Genomic DNA, 20,611 nt, shown 5'->3' with positions numbered 1-20,611 from the left:
ATTCATGCTTGTGAAGATATGATTACAAACGTGATTTCATTAAATCGCGCGTAGACCGCGTAATTTATGATTGCGCACCGTGAAAACATAACCACATCAATTCCTGGCCATAAGGAATATACTCTGAAAAATTGACTTAGCTAGATGAAACTGATGCCAAGATAATTCACGGACAAAATAGTGCTAAGGAAAGAATAAATAAATAAATAAATAAATAAATAAAGATCCTGACAGAATCAAGAGGTTATATGCATATCATGCATATAACCTAATTAGTGACTCAGCATCATAGCATACTGTATGACACGTGCTGCCTCATGTCGTCTCTTTACATCTTCTCTCACCTTCCAGCCTCTAAAACCTACAACATATCAATTACTAATTAGTGACTCAGCATCATAGCATACTGTATGACACATGCTGCCTCATGTCGTCTCTTTACATCTTCCCTCACCTTCCAGCCTCTAAAACCTACAACATATCAATTCTAATTAGTGACTCAGCATCATAGCATACTATATGACACGTGCTGCCTCATGTCGTCTCTTTACATCTTCTCTCACCTTCCAGCCTCTAAAACCTACAACATATCAATTCTAATTAGTGACTCAGCATCATAGCATACTGTATGACATGTGCTGCCTCATGTCGTCTCTTTACATCTTCTCTCACCTTCCAGCTTCTAAAACCTACAACATATCAATTCTAATTAGTGACAATTAGTGGCTTAGTTTGGTAACAGCATGATGCCTGCAAGATATTTGTCAAAACACTATTACAATCAATACCTGCTTGAATGATGACCACAGCTGCCTCTTGTTTACTTTTGGTTGCCAGGATCTTCCTCCACCATATCTGTATTACACCAGCACTTAAATTGAATTCCTTCAATCTTGCAACTTCAAGTTTATCCAACTAAATGAAAAATAACGGAATATAATAAATATACAATGATGCAGATTCTTACTTACCTTTTTACACTGACAAGCTAAAAACAAACTATTATAATTTTGTGCTACAACTTTTTCATAATGTTATAAGATAGGAATTTTACTGATTTTAACTGGGTAATAATTTTTAGTCGCGTGGACGCGACTCTATAGTTCACTATGTCGGTCGGTCGGGTATCACTATGCGTTTTAGCACGCGACTTATGGCTGTTAATAATAATGCCTCAATTTTACATAATTATTTAGTTAATTTTGGTGAATTTCCTATCTTATACTACAAAAATATTCCTGTAGCACTACTTTTAAAAATAAAGGTTAATTTCACGACACTCATTCAGCTCTACTGCAAAGGTTTATATTATACAGATATTGCCTGCTTAGAGGTGAAATATAACAATTGACATCCCCAAGGGAATGATATTTTTCTCGAGGAACTATATATTACATCTGTTATATTAGAATATGTAGCAAAGTTTAAGTAGACTTGGCTGGGTCGGCTAGCCTAGTTCACCTTACCTTGGCGAAAAATGACCGTATAAAGTCAAATAATTGCTAATGATTCCTTTGCCATAAAATATTCACTTAAACTAATTAAAATTTAATTTATTCTACTGCAAATATAAAATAATTAAATTATTATTAAACTGTTTTTAAGTACCTGTCCCTCTCTTAAGAATATCTTTGTTTTTCCAAGCAAAAAGCTTTTCATTTTATTTTCTTTTTCTGCTTCAGCTAAAACCAGATTCGTAATAACAGCACATTTACTTTTTGTATCCAAATCTTTGACATCTTCTGAGTTTGACCTTATTAATAATTCATACCTCTTAAGAAAATCACTGTACAACATTCTATAAGAAAATTGTCATTATCGTTGAGAATCAAGTATAACAAACAACACACTGGCAAGTGTAGGTGTTCAACATGTACAGTATGCACAGGGAGGATATATTATAAACATCTCAGGCACAGAATAAATTCTATATCGCCCGGTGATATACTGAAATTTAATTAATTCATTTGAAACGATGAAGATGAGGAAATCTGTGAGAATGAGAAAAAGTTGCCCCCACTGAGAGTCAACCCGGAACCTTCTGCTTGATATGCAGATGTCCGAACCAATAGACCACTGGGGCTTTCATGGTATTGTTCAAACTCGATTGGATAGCAATAGCACTCTCGGTGTGGTACGGCGGAACAGCACTAGTCCCTCAGTTGTACATACGCGCACCAGAGATCAAATTGATACGCCCTCATCTTTCAGTAAATATAAATATATGTAAGTCCTAGAGCAAGCTGTTTAATTGGGATTGTAATAGTAAAAAAAAACCAGGAAAATACAAATTACAACAAATAAGAAGGTTGTAACATGTTTAGTGCAACCTATAAAACAATACAACACAACGATTTTAGTTTTTGCTTAATTATTCAATATCGAAAATGTTTAGCCAAGGTATCAAACGAAAACAAATAGCTGTAAGCTGACCTGGTAGGGAAGCCTGTTGCACTAATCTGAATTGTTTCAAGTTAACTTAACTAACAATGGTATTAACCAGTCATAGATGGGTGCATTGTTAGTATAAAAAGAACACAAAACAATAGCTGTAAGCTGACCTGGTAGGGAAGCCTGTTGCACTAATCTGAATTGTTTCAAGTTAACTTAACTAACAATGGTATTAACCAGTCATAGATGGGTACATTGTTAGTATAAAAAGAACACAAACAATAGCTGTAAGCTGACCTGGTAGCGAAGCCTGTTGCACTGATCTGAATTGTTTCAAGTGAACTTAACTAACAAGGGTATCAACCAGTCATAGATGGGTACATTGTTAGTATAAAAAGAACACAAAACAATCCCTGTAAGCTGACCTGGTAGGGAAGCCTGTTGCACTGATCTGAATTGTTTCAAGTGAACTTAACTAACAAGGGTATCAACCAGTCATAGATGGGTACATTGTTAGTATAAAAAGAACACAAAATAATAGCTGTAAGCTGACCTGGTAGGGAAGCCTGTTGCACTGATCTGAATTGTTTCAAGTGAACTTAACTAACTAGGGTATCAACCAGTCATAGATGGGTGCATTGTTAGTATAAAAAGAACACAAAACAATAGCTGTAAGCTGACCTGGTAGGGAAGCCTGTTGTACTAATCTGAATTGTTTCAAGAACACCGCAAGCACGTAGTTGATTTATAACATGAACGTTATCAAAGCTGTCTGGTTGACACTCAAGACTTGGTTTGATACAGCGGATGTAGTGAGGTGTTGTTTCATGTAAAATAGCCATAAGACTGTCCAATGAATTCTAAGATATAAGATACAATTGTTAGATTGTTACCCCGAAGATTACATGTAAAAACTAAATGGTATCAACCAAAATAAGTATAAGTAAATACAAAATGGATTGAGGAAATATGTCTGATAATCAAAAAATAAAATATCTTGCATATATTATAAGTTACATTTTCAACAGAAGTAAAAAAAAATTGGGAAGCAATAATTTGAGTGATCTTGCAGATGTTTATTTGATTTATTTCAGCATCATAAAAACAATTTACAGATAAATTATAATTAATATAATATACAGGAAACAAAATATCGAAACATCAACAATATACAAAAACAGGGATGCTGAGGAAAACCCATAAAAGTCCTTGTTTCCCTGTTTCTCCTCTTTCAAGAAAAAAAATGGTCAAGAAAGCAAAAACAACAACAAAGCAAAAAACCTATCTAACTCCTAAAGCAAGAGCTTGGTCTTGAAGGTATTTTTTTAATTGATGTTCCATACTAAATTCATCAAGATTCTAAATTAAGTTTTGTATGAGTTCAGGATTCTGTACCTTAAATTTTGATACCACTGTAGAAGTAGTCTTTTTGCCTTTTGTTTTACTTGGACTCTGAAAAAAAAATCATAAAATTAACCTATTTTAGGTTAAACAGAACTATTGACATAACTGACAAGATGGCATTATAAATATCACACATTTATTCGGCATTATTCTTTGTTTAAAAGTTTCATGATGTAACATTGATGAAGACAGAACTTAAAAAGCAATGGTATAGTGTTAGTCACTACATTGTTAGTTTGATGATAGTATGGTGTTAGTATAGTGTTACTATGGTGTTTAAAAACAAATGACAAGATCAATCACCTGTAAACTGGTAACATTAGCATCAACTAGTTGTTGCACAAACTTCTTGCTGCTCATTCTAAGCAAATCTACAAGTTCTGCTGGAATACCATCCTAAAAACATCAAATGATACACAATAGATTAATTAGTAAATGAACATTCACCTGTGTACACTGCACATCAAATCTAATGAGCAAATATAATGTAATAGCAATATAAGGTTTCCATTCGAGGTAAATATTAAAAATTATTATTATTAAAAAATAGCTATGATAATTGGGTAGGAGGGCAAGATGGTAAATTGATTGTTCTTAACTTGATGCAATTGTAATAATGGAGAGGATGTGTGGTTAAATAGGTTGAAACAATCTTGTCGTTTTCTAAATAGAATTTTGTTAGTGAACCAAAAAAAAACCAGAGAGATGTAATAAGCCAAAGGCTAGAACACGTACTCCAGACTGCAAAGTGATTCCAACAGGAGGGGGAACCAACAAGATGGCGGCCGTAAATGTGGTCAAAAACATTATTTAATATAAAAAATAATAATCTAATATAATACATTAAGACCACATAAATTACAACACATATTCTTGTCAAAGCACAGGAAATATTTACAAAATTAAATACATTGTTAATCGCAATGGAATGAATAATTTCTTGGTAATCTAGCATTTTTTGTATACAAGGATCATATAGAATGCTGCGTTGCGTATCGTACTCACGCAGATAGGCTCAACACAGGCATATAGCACTGCGTACTGCGTAGGGCATATCTGATTGGTCGATTGAAAGCCGCTATTTTGTTGGTTCCCTCTCCATGGAGAATCACCTTTTGAACTGCAATAACTTTGTAGTTTGACATCTAGCCTTCGGCTATATAATATCTTTGTATAAAACAAATATAAACTGTTTGACTGCTGATCATTGTTTTTTATTAATGACAGGCTAACCTTTAATTTGTTTCTATACACTATGTTGTATTCTAAAGTTGATAATTAAATTGTCTGGTCCTTCCTCCTTGATCTCACAACAAGTTTTGAATAAATGAGCTAAAATAGTTTAGCAAAAGCAAAAGCTTTTCCAACTTAAATGGTGTATCCTCTTCTTACATAGGTGATAGAGCATTACCTATAACTACAAACAGCCATTGATACATTTTCCTGTGGTATTTATTTTCAGTTATAAGATTATGAGAAATGAGTTTAAACGAAGCAGATGCACTATTCCATAATTGTAATGCTTTGAGAAACTATTTATGACCTTCTAACCCCCTTTTATGTGAATATACTGTAAAACTGGCTTTCAGTTTTAAGTATATTACCTTATTCTTTTCAATTAGACCATCCACTTGGTACGTAACTTTCTCTGCATAGTGATGCACAACAAAAGCTGGTGATGTCACTGACATATGTGCAAGAGATAAGTTTGCACTGCTGATAGTGTCATGAAGAAACTCACAAAATGAACTTGGATCTGAATGTCTGTTTAACTTGCATTGCTATAAACAAGATAAACTTGAAATTAGTTCATAGAAAGTAAATGACATAATAACATGATTGTGATCTTAGATGGACAGTCTCCACTAAGCACAACAACTTGTAGTTTGCAACTGGTTGTGGTGCTACTGTACTTTTGCACCTAACTTGAAATCACTGGGCATAAGGTCACTCACCATCACTGATGTGCAGCAGGTGAATATTTTTAAATTGGGGTTAAGCTTGAGGTGCAAAAGTACATCAGCACCAGGTTTTCTAGTGTAAACTAGGCTCAAAAGTCCATTGTTTATCTTCTTACAAACTACAGTTTATTTTTATTGAAAGACAAACTATGGTTTGTAAGACAAACTATGCCTGTCTGGTAAAAACCACTGTTTCTCAAAATGTCAAATTCAAAATAGGAAGGAGTTATTATTATACGACGTACTGTACTACGATTGAGAAAGGCGAATTCTCAATACATCTTTTTTTACAGCAGCTTATCTTTCAATAAAAAGACAAACTACAGAATACAGGTCTTTTCCAACCATAATTGGCGAAAAACTATGACAAATTATTTTTTGTATTTTGCTGTGGAATAGCAACACTTACTTGATTCATAAGTGCAAATATACTGATGTTGCCTTCAATAATATCAAGACATGTTTTATTGTCAGTAAAGTCTTCAAATTTCAATGGAATTCCCTCAGATTGACAGTCATCCTAGAATAATACAAACATGGCTGTTTAATCAGCAGTATAATTATGTTTATAAATTATCACTGTTAGATAAAAAAAGTGAATGATAATTCTCATAAACTTTAATTATTATTGTTATCTTAATTATTTTATATTGTATTATAATTATACTAGTATTTTGATATTTTTTTTACGAGATTCGTTTGATATAAACTAAAGAAGTGCCATATTATTTTTCTTTTTTTTTAATAAAAGAACTTGATATTATCACTCTAATAAAACACTGTTGCACCAACTGTATATTAGCATACTCTATATATAGAAATAAGTGTGTTGGAATACCTGTTCTGCTTTGAGGAAGTTGTGCACAAAATGTTGCTGAAGTTTCTCATTTGCATAATTTATGCATAATTGCTCCAAACTGTTAAATGAAAAACTTTCAAATCCGTAGACATCCAGTAGACCAATGTAAGACTGCCAACTCCTGGCCATGGTACAGCCATTGATGAATCCAACGAGCCAATCAAAAACTCTGAAACATTAAAATAAAATTTAGTCAGTCTTCAAAGCTAGGTTTTTTTTTGTGTGAAACCAAAGTGTTGAAAACGTTTGCATTACATTTTTTCCTGTTACGAACTACATGACAAAGAAAGAAATTAGGCAGAAAGAAAGAAGTCAGGCCATGACAGAAAGAGAGATTAGGCAGAAAAAAAATGAAATTAAATTGACTATGTATTAGAGTTTGCATGTAATGTATGTATGTTTATTTTATTTTTGTGAATGTTTAAAGGTGTATGTATGATTTGTTGTGGGCAATCCACCTTGGTGCAGCCCAGCATGCATATGGGGAAGCAAATAAAAGTTATTGGATATGTACAACATCTTCTGTTGATTTGTTTTGAATGTATAACAGGTCAGTAAAAAGGCAAATACTGTACAAGATCATTTTAAAAGAGTAAGTAGATTCCTTTCACTACAAAACAAATATTATACTTATAATGTTTGTAAAATACCTGGCATAGAGTAACTTTGCAAGGCAATCTCTTCTTGTGTGACATTCGTCTTTTAAGCAAGGTTTCATAAAGACACTCTTTCTACGCTTGTGAGATGCAGTGATTTGTCGGAATGCTAGACATCTAGTTAAGGCATCAACATCAAGACCAAGTAACTGTGCAGCAGCATTAACAGAGGTGTCAACTCCTGATGAAGCAACATCAATAGTACAACAATATGATATATTGAATAATTAGTAAATTAGAAAATCTTTCTTTGGCTGAAATATTTTATCGACATTTTTTGAAGATAGAGAAGAATATTAATAAGATTGTTTAAGATTTTAAAATGACATAATTATTAACGATATTTTTTTATATATTTTTTGACCAACCTACCATAATATTAAGCTATTCCTTATGTCTGTCTTTAGTTATTTTTCATATATTATATTATGGTAGAAATAAAAACAAATTAAAAAAAACTAAAAAGATATATAAACTGTTGATAGAATATTTTGAATCATAAATAAATGCCAATTTATTATAAATGTAATCTATTAAAACTTAAAGGTCGCAACTACTTTAAGCTAAACTATAAATACTGTATGCAATCTTAAAGGTCACAACTACTTTAAGCTAAACTATAAATACTGTGTGCAATCTTAAAGGTCACAACTACTTTAAGCTAAACTATAAATACTGTATGCAATCTTAAAGGTCGCAACTACTTTAAGCTAAACTATAAATACTGTATGCAATCTTAAAGGTCGCAACTACTTTAAGCTAAACTATAAATACTGTGTGCAATCTTAAAGGTCACAACTACTTTAAGCTAAACTATAAATACTGTATGCAATCTTAAAGGTCGCAACTACTTTAAGCTAAACTATAAATACTGTATGCAATCTTAAAGGTCGCAACTACTTTAAGCTAAACTATAAATACTGTATGCAATCTTAAAGGTCGCAACTACTTTAAGCTAAACTATAAATACTGTATGCAATCTTAAAGGTCGCAACTACTTTAAGCTAAACTATAAATACTGTATGCAATCTTAAAGGTCGCAACTACTTTAAGCTAAACTATAAATACTGTATGCAATCTTAAAGGTCGCAACTACTTTAAGCTAAACTATAAATACTGTATGCAAACTTAAAGGTCGCAACTACTTTAAGCTAAACTATAAATACTGTATGCAAACTTAAAGGTTGCAACTACTTTAAGCTAAACTATAAATACTGTATGCAATCTTAAAGGTCGCAACTACTTTAAGCTAAACTATAAATACTGTATGCCATCTTAAAGGTCGCAACTACTTTAAGCTAAACTATAAATACTGTATGCAATCTTAAAGGTCGCAACTACTTTAAGCTAAACTATAAATACTGTATGCAAACTTAAAGGTCGCAACTACTTTAAGCTAAACTATAAATACTGTATACAATCTTAAAGGTCGCAACTACTTTAAGCTAAACTATAAATACTGTATGCAATCTTAAAGGTCGCAACTACTTTAAGCTAAACTATAAATACTGTATGCAATCTTAAAGGTCGCAACTACTTTAAGCTAAACTATAAATACTGTATGCAAACTTAAAGGTCGCAACTACTTTAGGCTAAACTATAAATACTGTATGCAATCTTAAAGGTCGCAACTACTTTAAGCTAAACTATAAATACTGTATGCAATCTTTTTATTGGTATAATACAGAAAATAATTAAACAGCATAACCTTTATATCATTTACCTTGTTTTTCAGAATCAATTTCACATGGTCCAGTAACATCATCATCACCAATAAACTCTACATTTCCAAGATGAAGTATACTACTTAGAACCTACAAATAAACACATTTCAAATTCAATTCAATAATTCAAAAATAGAATTATAACATTACTATTAGATTTATGTATAAAAAACACCAGTCTATTACTGTAAAACACTTACTTATATACTACCATTTGGTTTTCATTAAAGGCAAACCATAAATTTGTAAAAGTTGTTTTGAATCAATATACTATCATGATTGTAAAAACTAGGTAAAAGTTCACTGATGTTTACTGTCCACATGTGCTGGATTAGTTCAACCAAGGCATCTAAACACATTGCTTTGGTTCAGGTTCTACTAATAATATCACCACTAAGTTTAACCATGTTTTACCAGAGAATTTCCCTCTTCCCTGGTAAAACAATGTTTATTAAGTAACCAGTTCTAATTAAGTAAAAGTTTCTTACTTTAAATAATTCTTGTTGCTGTGACCTGCTAAGTCCAACATTAGACATTGCTTGCTTTGTTACTATAAAATCTTGTTTATCTTTTTGATTACATGCATCTTCTGAATGGTTTAGTGGCACATAGTTTAAGTTGTCTGAACTCAATACATTTCCTAGTAACCAGTTCCTCATTTCCCTTTTATTTGCGCCAACCTGATTACAACCAAAGGGTATAATAGAACAGGCCCCTGTGAATATCAGTAGAATTTTAACAACCTGATTACAACCAAAGGGTATAATAGAACAGGCCCCTGTGAATATCAGTAGAATTTTAACAACCTGATTACAACCAAAGGGTATAATAGAACAGGCCCCTGTGAATATCAGTAGAATTTTAACAACCTGATTACAACCAAAGGGTATAATAGAACAGGCCCCTGTGAATATCAGTAGAATTTTAACAACCTGATTACAACCAAAGGGTATAATAAAACAGGCCCCTGTGAATATCAGTAGAATTTTAACAACCTGATTACAACCAAAGGGTATAATAGAACAGGCCCCTGTGAATATCAGTAGAATTTTAACAACCTGATTACAACCAAAGGGTATAATAGAACAGGCCCCTGTGAATATCAGTAGAATTTTAACAACCTGATTACAACCAAAGGGTATAATTGCTGACATATGTTTGCTATTAACCTACTCACTTTAGAAACATGGCAACAGAAATAAATTGCAGGGTTTTCTCTAACCTGCAGAAAATATGCAAATGTATCACAGTTTCCAGCAGCTAAGTTAAACAGTTGGTTATCCGGTTTAAAGGTACACAAAAATGAAACATAACTAATACTAACTTGGTAAAAGATGTGAAAATTCCTGGCACCATCACATTGATAAACAACTCTAGTTTTCTCAAGAAGATATGTCTGAATAGAAGCACCAACAACATGATTACTGAAAACAAAATTGGAAAGTTAAAATAAGAATTCCTCTTGTGTGTAATTTCATTCTTCCCTGCTATGACACACAAAATGGCATATGTAGAAACGCATGGCCTGTATACAGTATTTTGGTTGAACGTTGACAAATAAAAATAATGTATGAAACTTACAGACTGAATTGTAGCTGAATGTACTTGTCAAAGCAAAGGATGTGCTAGCATTGCCTAAGAAAATAAAATAATAGTTGTCTAACAGAGATGGAGTTGTAGGGAGGTGTAGGGTACTGGGTGGCAAAAGATTAATATTACTGTATATATATATACTGGTACAGGCCATCGAATATTGCCATCAATTGCAATTAATTCTACTAGTCTTAATGATACCAAATCTGCCAAAAATTTAATTTGAGCATAAAATCTCACCAAATTCATATTTAGAACATACTGTAAGTTCCCCACTGCTGATCAACGGTTTTAGCCTATATATTAGGAGTTTAAAGGATTTTGGCACCATGACTGAAGGTTAAAGATTATGCTAGAATTACAAAATGTAAAATCAGTACACAAACTGCTTTAAATTATCATTTTAAATTTCATTTTACATAAAGCATTAATCAATTTTAGGTTAGGTGTAGCTTTATTTATTTATTTTTAAATCAGTATGATACTTGTTGACTTTTATATTTCAGTTTTCTCAGGGAAGAGTTAAATTACAATTTAACTCTTCCCTGGTTTTCTTGTAATTTTAATGGTACACTATCATTATGCTCATTTTTATTTGGTTCTCATCTCTTTATCAACTGTTCTTAATCTTACTCTATTTTTTTCTTTATCTGTTGATGATAATGATGATGAATATAGACAATTTGATATATTGATATGATTTAAAAATGCTGATTTTGTATATTTAACAAAAATAAAGGTCCAACTTCTAGCAATCTTTCTTAGGACCATAACAGTACATAGATGTTTTTACATTTGAGAATGACATGTGTATCTTACTGTACTTTATTAAAGATAAACATAATAATTACCAAATGCTTCAAGAATAGGATTTGAGTCTAATATTCTATGTTCAATGCAATCTGCTGGTGATGGTGTAAAACCACTATGAACAAAAAATTAAAAAAGTTATAACAAAAAAGTAACAACAGAGACAAATCTATGATTATGATGAAATAAAAACTCATGAGTCAATGTTTTCTAATGATATTAAATTAAATGTGTTTATTTTTCATACCTAGGGTTACATACTGCCACTGTTGACAGATATTTTAGTAAACATCTTGCATTCCATGTCTGTAATAAAACAATAAGTAATTTGTAATCACAACAAATAACAGAGAACAACAAACGTTTTTGTATGCTCAAAAAAAATATTGACTAAACTGCCTTTGTGAAAATGGGTTGCCAACATTCCCTCTTTGCACGTCTGGCAAGCATTTAGTGACATTCAATAAATGCTGATGTCTAAGATTTTGTAACAGTGTCAAACAAATTATAGCACTCTCTATTACTTGTCCATGTCCTCTGTATTATCAAAATAAACAAGAAATGGTTTTAAAGGTAAAAAATTGACTTTGATTACATTGGTGAAAAGAAACGTAAAACTGAGATTGTTGAATTACCTTTCCAGAACCACTTTCACCGCTGACAATTATTGACTGATTAATCTTGTCTAGTCTTCTAGTAAGATTACACAATGCTATTTCTGCAACTCTAAATACATGTGGTGGGTGTGCCTGATAAAATATATAATATAAAATAAAGATGTATATTCCCCAAAAAAACATGAAAATGAGGATTAATAAAATCAAGCTATTTTGCTGTTTTAATAAAGTTATTCATTTTAAAGAAATAAAAAACAAACAAATATAGTGGTTTACTTTAAAAAAAGACAAAATTAATGGTTAAATTTAACCAAAATCCCATTTTCCGACAGAAAACGTGACTGTTAAAAAAGTACAGTTTTTCAGGTAAATAATGTTTTTTTTTTCCAATTTTTGGTCAAAAAGTGAATAACTACAGTATTATGTGACATAAAATGGCATATTCAGCAAAACAATTATCTTTTCAGGGAAGCTCAGCATATATCTCTAAGTTCTCACTTCTAAGTGCAACTGAGGACATATTAATATTTTTGCCCAATATTATTTGAAGATTAAAGTGAAGTCAAGATTTTAATAGTGATGTCACCAACATATCAATTTTCCTGAAAATCAATAGTATACTAGCAAATCGTTGTTTACCTTTTGATTACTATGGTAACGATGAATCATATGAACATCAAAATGTCCAGTTTCTTTGAAAGGATTCAAAGTAACAAGTGTGTTGCCAGTCTGAGTGTGGTATCTACCAGCTAAGTACCGCTCACGTAAACAGTTCAGCACTATGAACAGAAAACATTAGGTTAAGTAACAAGTGTGTTGCCAGTCAGAGTGTGGTATCTACCAGCTAAGTACCGCTCACGTAAACAGTTCAGCACTATGAACAGAAAACATTAGGTTAAGTAACAAGTGTGTTGTCAGTCTGAGTTTGGTATCTACCAGCCTGAGTGTGGTATCTACCAGCTAAGTACCGCTCACGTAAACAGTTCAGCACTATGAACAGAAAACATTAGGTTAAGTAACAAACGTGTGTTGCCAGTATCTTGTCTAATTTTCTTCAAATTGTCCGCTGTTCTACTCTAAAAATGTATTAATACTGTAATTATAACATTTTATTTTAAAGTGGTCTTTAATTGCAGGGAAATTTGAAGGAAATTGTTCAGTTGGATTCATCCAAATTGTGGTCTCTGATCTCTAATTAGAGGGAGGCAGCAGCTAATGGTAAAAGATAGGCGATCATCCGGCTTTAAATTAGATTGAGCTTTTAATTAAAGGGTCTTTAATCGGAGGAAGACCTGTATATTATTAACAACCATTGAAACATGTGTACTACTATTAATTCACTTACCAGCAGGTTCTGAGAGAGGATTAAGCAAAACAAGATCATCTGTATTGATCCAATCTGTTTGAGAACACAGCACTGGATAGCCAGCATGACCGCGTATTACAACCTCCTAGACAATGAAGTTACAAGCAATATTTAAAAAACATTACATAGAATGCTTAGTAGCAAGGTTGGGTTGTTGACATAGATAGTATGCTTCCCGCCCCTCCTTACCTCAAAATTAGATTTAGTGACTATAATCTTGCCATCACTAAAACATGAATTAACACACGCTGGAACCCAAACCTCTTACCTGGCCATTAGATTTAGTGACTATAATCTTGCCATCACTAAAACATGAATTAACACACGCTGGAACCCAAACCTCTTTTTCATCATGTATCCACACCATTAACCCCTGAAAGTACAGTAAACAGTTCATTATTCAATTCAATCAACTTTAATTATCCACAATCTGATTCTTTTGGTTGTGGCAGACTCAAAAATGTAAACAAACATTTAAAACAAATGTTTAAAATACACATGTATACAAATTGCACAATACTATCTGCTAAGAGTAATTCTTGTAAAGTCTTACAGCTTTCAGAATAAATTATTTTCTGTAGCGCTCAGTACATGTCTTTCTGAAGAATTCATTTGGAGCTTTGAGGCCTAATTAATATGTATTGAAAAGAGGATGTGCTTCATTTTGAAGGATCTAATAGTAATTATTCTGTATATATAATTCTTTACGTTAAACCATTCATGAATACATACGTGTGTGACGTTTCAAAGTCTGGCAATGACTATTTGTAACCTTAGTCTGTGATTTTCCGAAGTTCTTTGCCTTTTTAGGGGGCGCTAATCTACAACTAGCAAAGCTACAGTACTCCTAGCAACCACTAACATCTAGTCAGTTCCCAGATGAAGACTTATTGAAAACAAGTTGAAACGTTGCACATGTACGTATTAAACAATCTACTGACTTAAAGAACGGCTTACACAGATGGAATTAGTAAATTAACCAGCCAATGTGTGGGCAACCATTTCATTCCATGTTTTTAATACCCTAATGAATAACTGTGCCAAGTGTCAGAATGTTCACTTCAGGTCTACTAAAGTAGGCCTACTATGCATGACAGAGAGAATATCAACAGCATCTTCCTTTACCTTTTTGAAACGACATGCTGGTTTCTTTTTAACTTGGGGTGGAATGCATCTAGGCCTAGATTTAGTAATAATCTGAAAAAAAAATAGCGAAATGGTAAATTTGTACAAACAAATTTTTATAAACATATAACCACCTGTGACCTAGCCTAGCTAGGACCCGGAGAATTTAAATGGTTATTTGGCCCTATTACTATTATAGCCTAGACAGGAGTGCCTACTAAGTACTAGGCCCAGGCTAGGCTTGCAGAAAAGTGTAGTCGGTCTGATTTGATTTGAATTTATTAGGAAAATCATCATAAAAAATACATACAAAAGAAAGTGATAACATAAATTACTGACATTACAAATAATACATAAAAGATTTTGCAGGATAGCCCAAAAAGCTTAGGCCTAAAGCGTTGTGAAGTTGGTTACTTATTCCTTATTCGACATTCCGGGTATTTTTTCCCCCACTGTTAGTTTTAGTAATCTGAAGTATTAATTAACATTATTATAACAATTAAATATGTTATAATAATTTAAAATGTTTGCTTTCATGCTACACTTAAATGGATAACACTCATTCTTCTATCCATATTATATCTTGTCAATACGTTATGGTACTGTAGATTCATTCCTCAATCAACACATCAGTTTATAATAGGCCTACCCTAAAACATGTACTCTAGTATATTCACTTGTATTGTAGGCATAGAAAGAACGTCTCTTTGGTAATAAATACTCTATTACTAATTATAAACTATTTTAACTATTAATTTCTGATATTTTTTCCAGAAATAACATTTTTACAATGATTTTCAAGAGCACATATTCACAAACTTTTTGCAACCACCTGTAAAATAAATTGAAAACAAACATTTATACATTATTAGGCCTAAATAAACATTCATCCCTTATACCAAACAAATATTGACCAGAACCAATTACAACCACAAAAGCGTATCAGTAACGCTCCATACCGAATACCCGATTTTATCGGAACCAAAATAAAACGTTATCGATTTTACCATATCAAACATAAAACTACCGCATTGGGCCCTGCGCTAATACGATCGGGCCCAGCAAATGAGACGATAGAGACCAAAATGGTTCCTAACACATGATGAGACGATCGGGCCAGCAACGCATGAGACGATTGGGGTCAGGCCGAACGCTAAAGACGATCGGGACCACGTTTTCTGGGCCCAAGACGATCGGGCAGCAAAAAAAAAAATTTACTGTGATAACCGGCCTAGACTTAGGTTAGGCTTAATAATATCCTACCCAGGCCTACCTACCTAGTAGGTCTAATGAATACAGGTCAACCCGTACCCATGCCAACTCGTACCCACCAACTCGTACCCAAATTTTGGCTTACTCGTACCCAAAATTTTGGCTGACCCGTACCCATCATTGGCTGACCCGTACCCATCATTGGCTGACCCGTACCCATCATTGGCTGACCCGTACCCATCATTGGCTGGCCCGTACCCAAGTTTAATGCTATTTAAAGTATATTTATATTACATTTAAACCCAGTTTTATTACATTTTTAGATACCAATCATATGTTCGATATTATAATGGCAAAAACTATTGACCTAAAATGTATAATAATATGTACAGACTCGTACGAAAAAAGCACAGCTTTCATCGTATTTGGTACGTCGTATTAGGTCAAGTTAATACTTGAGGGCTCTGTTTTACATTGAAGATCAGAGCCATAATATATGGCTCTGTTGAAGATGTCAGTGGTCGGCTGTGTTGCATTCTATTTTTTTTCATTTATGAATAGTTATTAATCTATTATTTACTACGAATAGTAGTACACGGAAATTGAAATACCCACTAGTCTGTGATGATGAAAACTTGAATTATTAAAAGTAAACATGAATATCTTTTATACATAATTTGTATTTTCATTTTATTTTACAGATAATGAAGTAGGCCTAATGTGCTTTTTGAAAATCGTTTTAAAAATGGTTTTTGTTGTTTTGTTTTGCAAGTTTTGGAAAATATTAAACTGTTTTAACATTTCGAAAATATTTAATACATTTTCAAGTAGTCACTCGTATTTTAAAATCACGAAACTATTTAAGTGGATACCAGCCTCATTTTTGCTGCTAAGTGAGCATTAGAATAATGAAAGTAGATTAGGCCTATTGCCGTTTATAAAACAAATCCCCTAGTATACAATGACGGATGTGAGAATAATAATAAAAGGTAACCTCTAATAATTTAACATTTAATTACAATTTTCATTTTATAATGATTATTACTGTATTATTATGACTAAAAAACCAAAATACATACTACTAAAACTATAAAAAAATCATCTTATCGCTGATAGATACGTAGGCCTAAGTATATTCAGACACGTGTAGGTAGGCCTTCAGAACGTTTATATTACTTTAGTAAATAATACGACATCCGTTGCCATGGAAAAACGGTCGTAGGTCATTAATTTGTCTTATTTGACACATTATAGAATGCGTTTTTTTTTTTTTTAAAGGAATTCCTCGTCAGCAAAAACACGTAGCTAGCTGTTATTAAGGAAACATCTACCAAAAATGTTTAATTGCCGTAAACAAACAGATCATTTACTGAATTATTTAAGAAAAAAAATAAATAGAAAACGATCATACGCCACATTGCGTTGTCTATTTTTTGACACACTACAAATGCGTTTTTTTAATATAAAAGAGGAATCCCCAGTCAGCAAAAACACGTAGCTGCCTGTTATAGAAGAAAATCTGCCAAAATGTTTAATTGCCTTACAGTACGTGTATATGATCATTTCACTGAATTATTAATTAAATAAAATATATGGAAAACGATCGTACGTCATTGCTGAGTCGTCTCTTTGACGCCCTATAAATGCGTGGTTTTTTTTTAATAAAATGTTAATCCCGGTCAGCAAAAACATGTAACACGAAATCTACGAGTAATTCTACCCCATAGCTCTGCATGCCTTACAGTACGTGTATAATTATGATCCCCGATATGATCATTTCACTGAATTATTAATAAATACAATATATGGAAAACGATCATACGTCATTACTGATTCGTCTCTTTGACGCCCTATAAATGCGTGTTTTTTTATAATAAAAGGTTAATCCCGGTCAGCAAAAACACGTAACACGAAATCTACGAGTAATTCTACCCCATAGCCCTGCAGGCCTTACAGTACGTGTATAATTATGATCCCCGATATGATCATTTCACTGAATTATTAATAAATACAATATATGAAAAACGATCATACGACTGAGTCGTCTCTTTTAATCCCGGTCAACAAAAACACGTAACACGAAATCTACGAGTAATTCGACCCCATAGCCCTGTGAGCTTTTTGCTTAAAACAGGGCGTTGTTAATTCAACCAATTTTAAATTACCAATACAATAGAAATAATAATTACTTGATCGAATCTAATCAGGGAAGATAATTAGGTGATAAAAATTATACGTTGTTGGTAGGCCTACTTTACCTGGGCTTAATTGAGAATTGTAATACTATACAACAGTTAAAATATTTTTGTATTAATTAATGTTCTCTTACGTAAATAAAAAAGCACATCAAACATACGTTTATAAAACTATAATACTATTAAATAAATGTTAACAAATATATGCCTAAATAAACGAAGTTTACAATCAAATCAATGGTCATTTTTATTAGCACACATTTCAGCGAGACCTGTAAAATAAAAAAACAATTTAAATATAAAAATATTCATACGGCAAAAGCATACCACTAGTTTTGCGCCGATCAAATCATTACAAGTAATTATTCAAATTGGGTACGAGTAGGCCAAATAATGGGTACGAGTAAGCCAAAAATGGGTACGAGTAAGCCAAATACTTGGGTACGAGTAAGCCAAATATTTAGGTACGAGTTGGCATGGGTACGGGTTGGTTTGGGTACGGGTTAGCCAAAGTGGGTACGAGTTGACCAATTATTTGGGTACGGGTTAGCCAAGTTGGGTACGAGTTGGCATGGGTACGGGTTGGTTTGGGTACGGGTTGACCAGCACCCGCTGGGGTAGCACTAACATTTCATTTTGTTTAGCCATTTGGCGAAAGTCAAAATATTTTTTTTAGTCAAATCAGTTTATCTATAGCCAAAATGGCTAAAGTTCAATTTTTTTATTTAGCCAAATGAATCGGTCATTAGCCAAAATTAAAAATTGTTGAAATATAATGGTAAAAACGTTTTAGTTAATTTATCTATGTCAATAGGTCTATACACTGTTCCCTAAACGTTTTTGTAAGGCATTTGGGGAAAGAGAGCCATGTCTAAATCACTGTATATTTGATTTTAAAAAATAATTGTTGTTGTATTTTATATGATCAAAACAATTGTTCAAATTGTTTTTAATCATACAGCATTCATGCAGTTATCAATTTAATAAGAAACATTTTACAGTTTTCTGAAATCCCCTGAACGCTATGTTATTTTTGTTTTTTTACGCTTGGCTGGTGGCTTCCGTACCACGCGAAAATCGTGTCCTAAGACTTTCACGGTCACCCACCGTCACCGCCGCGCAGCGGGTGAATGTTTTTAAATTGGGTATGCTCAAGAGGTGCGAAAGTGCAGTAGCGCAGGCCTAGGCCTACAAAATTATGTACGACGGTACGTCGTAGGCCTATATGCTAAAAATATTTCTAGCAACGAACACTCGTATCATTGTTCAACGTGCAGATAATATAGGCCAAAGCACAGGGAAAAGGCGTTTCTGTCGGGGGAGAAATTTATACCATCCCGGCTCGATTATTTATTACCCAACAACACAGAAGCCGACGGCCGGCCTTGCTGTTTATATAGTCCGCAATAAATGCACGTGTGTGTTTAGCTAAATCCCCGTTAGACTCTACCATTTCCCAAATGTTGTTTTGTTTACTCTACTGACGCATTGCACGCACGGGTAAAATATGAAACTACATTATTGGAGCCTAAAATGCATAACGCATAAATATTGATTTCGATAAGATCATTCATTGAAGATACTATGTTATTTTTTAATCTGAAAAGAACACCCTTATCGAAAATAGACAATCCCGGTAAATAGCCGACCGTCGGCTGTCGAGTCGTCAATCGTTTGTGCAGCGCAACACGTGATAGTTTGGGTAGACTCCATCATCCATGTGTCGTGTAACGTCTGTCTCTCTGTGCAGTCTACCTTTGCTATCTCCATCATATTGAAATAACAAAGAGACGCCTGGTACAACGAAACAAGTTGACGTAAATGGAGCTTGAAGTAAACAACATGATAACGAACAAAATAAATGCTTGAAGATCGACAAATGGACCTTTTAGTTGGACTTTATGCTTTCGCCAAAATGATTATTTTATTATCTATTTTATCATATGCCATAGCCAAAATGCTAAAGTAGCCGTTTTATTTTCGCCAATCTGGAAACGTTTTCTTGGCTTGGCGATCGGCCAGTGCGAGCCCAGACCCGGTCTAATAGGCTAGGCCTACTAGGCCTAGGCCTACTACTAGTAGGGGCAAGGCTAGGCTAGCCTAGTAGGGCCTAGATTTATTGCACCTGACCTGCATTATCCTACATTGCCTGTACCTAGCCTAGCTAGGCGCCGCCTAGTAATTGCATTACTTTAGTAACTTACTTTTTTGCCTACTGGAATGTAATTATTGCTTTTTTCCATCAAAATAGTTGTCATTTTGATAGGCGCGCCTCCTCTCACTGGTGTGTGACCGAAACGGCCGCCGACTGAAACGGCCGCCAACATTTTCTATGGGACGCCAATACCGCCGCAGCTACAACAAGCCAATGCAGTATTATAAACGTACAGTAAAGCCTATGAAACCACGATGGAGAAAAAAAAATAAATGAAACCAACCAATATATGTTTAAGAATAAAATCAAAGAATAAACGTATTTTTTAGTTAAGTTTTTATAAAAATAATGTTTATTATAATAATTCACCATTCTAAGCGCAATATAAATTTATTTAACGTATTCAAACAAATACTGTATCAATTATTGAAGTTGAAATAGGCAAAACAAATACAAACGTACTGTAATAATATTAATATATGTTATGTAGTAAAGCTATTTATATTGTTACTTATTAGGTCTATAGTAAATTCAATAACATAT

The 20,611-nt window shown here is 33.1% G+C and overlaps 2 protein-coding genes across 2 annotated transcripts; both read right to left on the bottom strand.

Moving 5' to 3' along the window:
* Window positions 1-272: 272 nt before the first annotated feature.
* LOC144858952 (unconventional myosin-XIX-like) lies at window positions 273-20,192 on the bottom strand. Its single transcript, XM_078715112.1, has 24 exons — window positions 20,118-20,192; window positions 14,507-14,578; window positions 13,629-13,754; window positions 13,361-13,466; window positions 12,952-13,005; window positions 12,655-12,794; window positions 12,034-12,147; window positions 11,646-11,704; window positions 11,440-11,513; window positions 10,730-10,794; window positions 10,218-10,391; window positions 9,484-9,675; window positions 8,995-9,085; window positions 7,266-7,452; window positions 6,595-6,784; window positions 6,166-6,276; window positions 5,400-5,576; window positions 4,801-4,962; window positions 4,099-4,191; window positions 3,787-3,843; window positions 3,073-3,251; window positions 1,609-1,798; window positions 789-915; window positions 273-361 (listed from the first exon to the last, which is right to left on the bottom strand). Exons 1-24 carry the CDS (start codon window positions 20,169-20,171, stop codon window positions 273-275), a joined length of 2,883 nt encoding a protein of 960 aa, XP_078571238.1. The 5' UTR covers window positions 20,172-20,192.
* Window positions 368-13,748, bottom strand: LOC144858955 (unconventional myosin-XIX-like). Its single transcript, XM_078715115.1, has 21 exons — window positions 13,650-13,748; window positions 13,361-13,466; window positions 12,655-12,794; window positions 12,034-12,147; window positions 11,646-11,704; window positions 11,440-11,513; window positions 10,577-10,630; window positions 10,267-10,419; window positions 10,125-10,171; window positions 9,484-9,675; window positions 8,995-9,085; window positions 7,266-7,452; window positions 6,595-6,784; window positions 6,166-6,276; window positions 5,400-5,576; window positions 4,099-4,191; window positions 3,787-3,843; window positions 3,073-3,251; window positions 1,609-1,798; window positions 789-915; window positions 368-471 (listed from the first exon to the last, which is right to left on the bottom strand). Exons 1-21 carry the CDS (start codon window positions 13,746-13,748, stop codon window positions 383-385), a joined length of 2,529 nt encoding a protein of 842 aa, XP_078571241.1. The 3' UTR covers window positions 368-382.
* Window positions 20,193-20,611: the final 419 nt, after the last annotated feature.

The sequence above is a fragment of the Antedon bifida genome, chromosome 2 (assembly GCF_963402885.1).
Source record: "Antedon bifida chromosome 2, ecAntBifi1.1, whole genome shotgun sequence".
Classification (NCBI taxonomy): domain Eukaryota; kingdom Metazoa; phylum Echinodermata; class Crinoidea; order Comatulida; family Antedonidae; genus Antedon; species Antedon bifida.
This window is presented reverse-complemented; position numbering and strand designations above follow the sequence as displayed.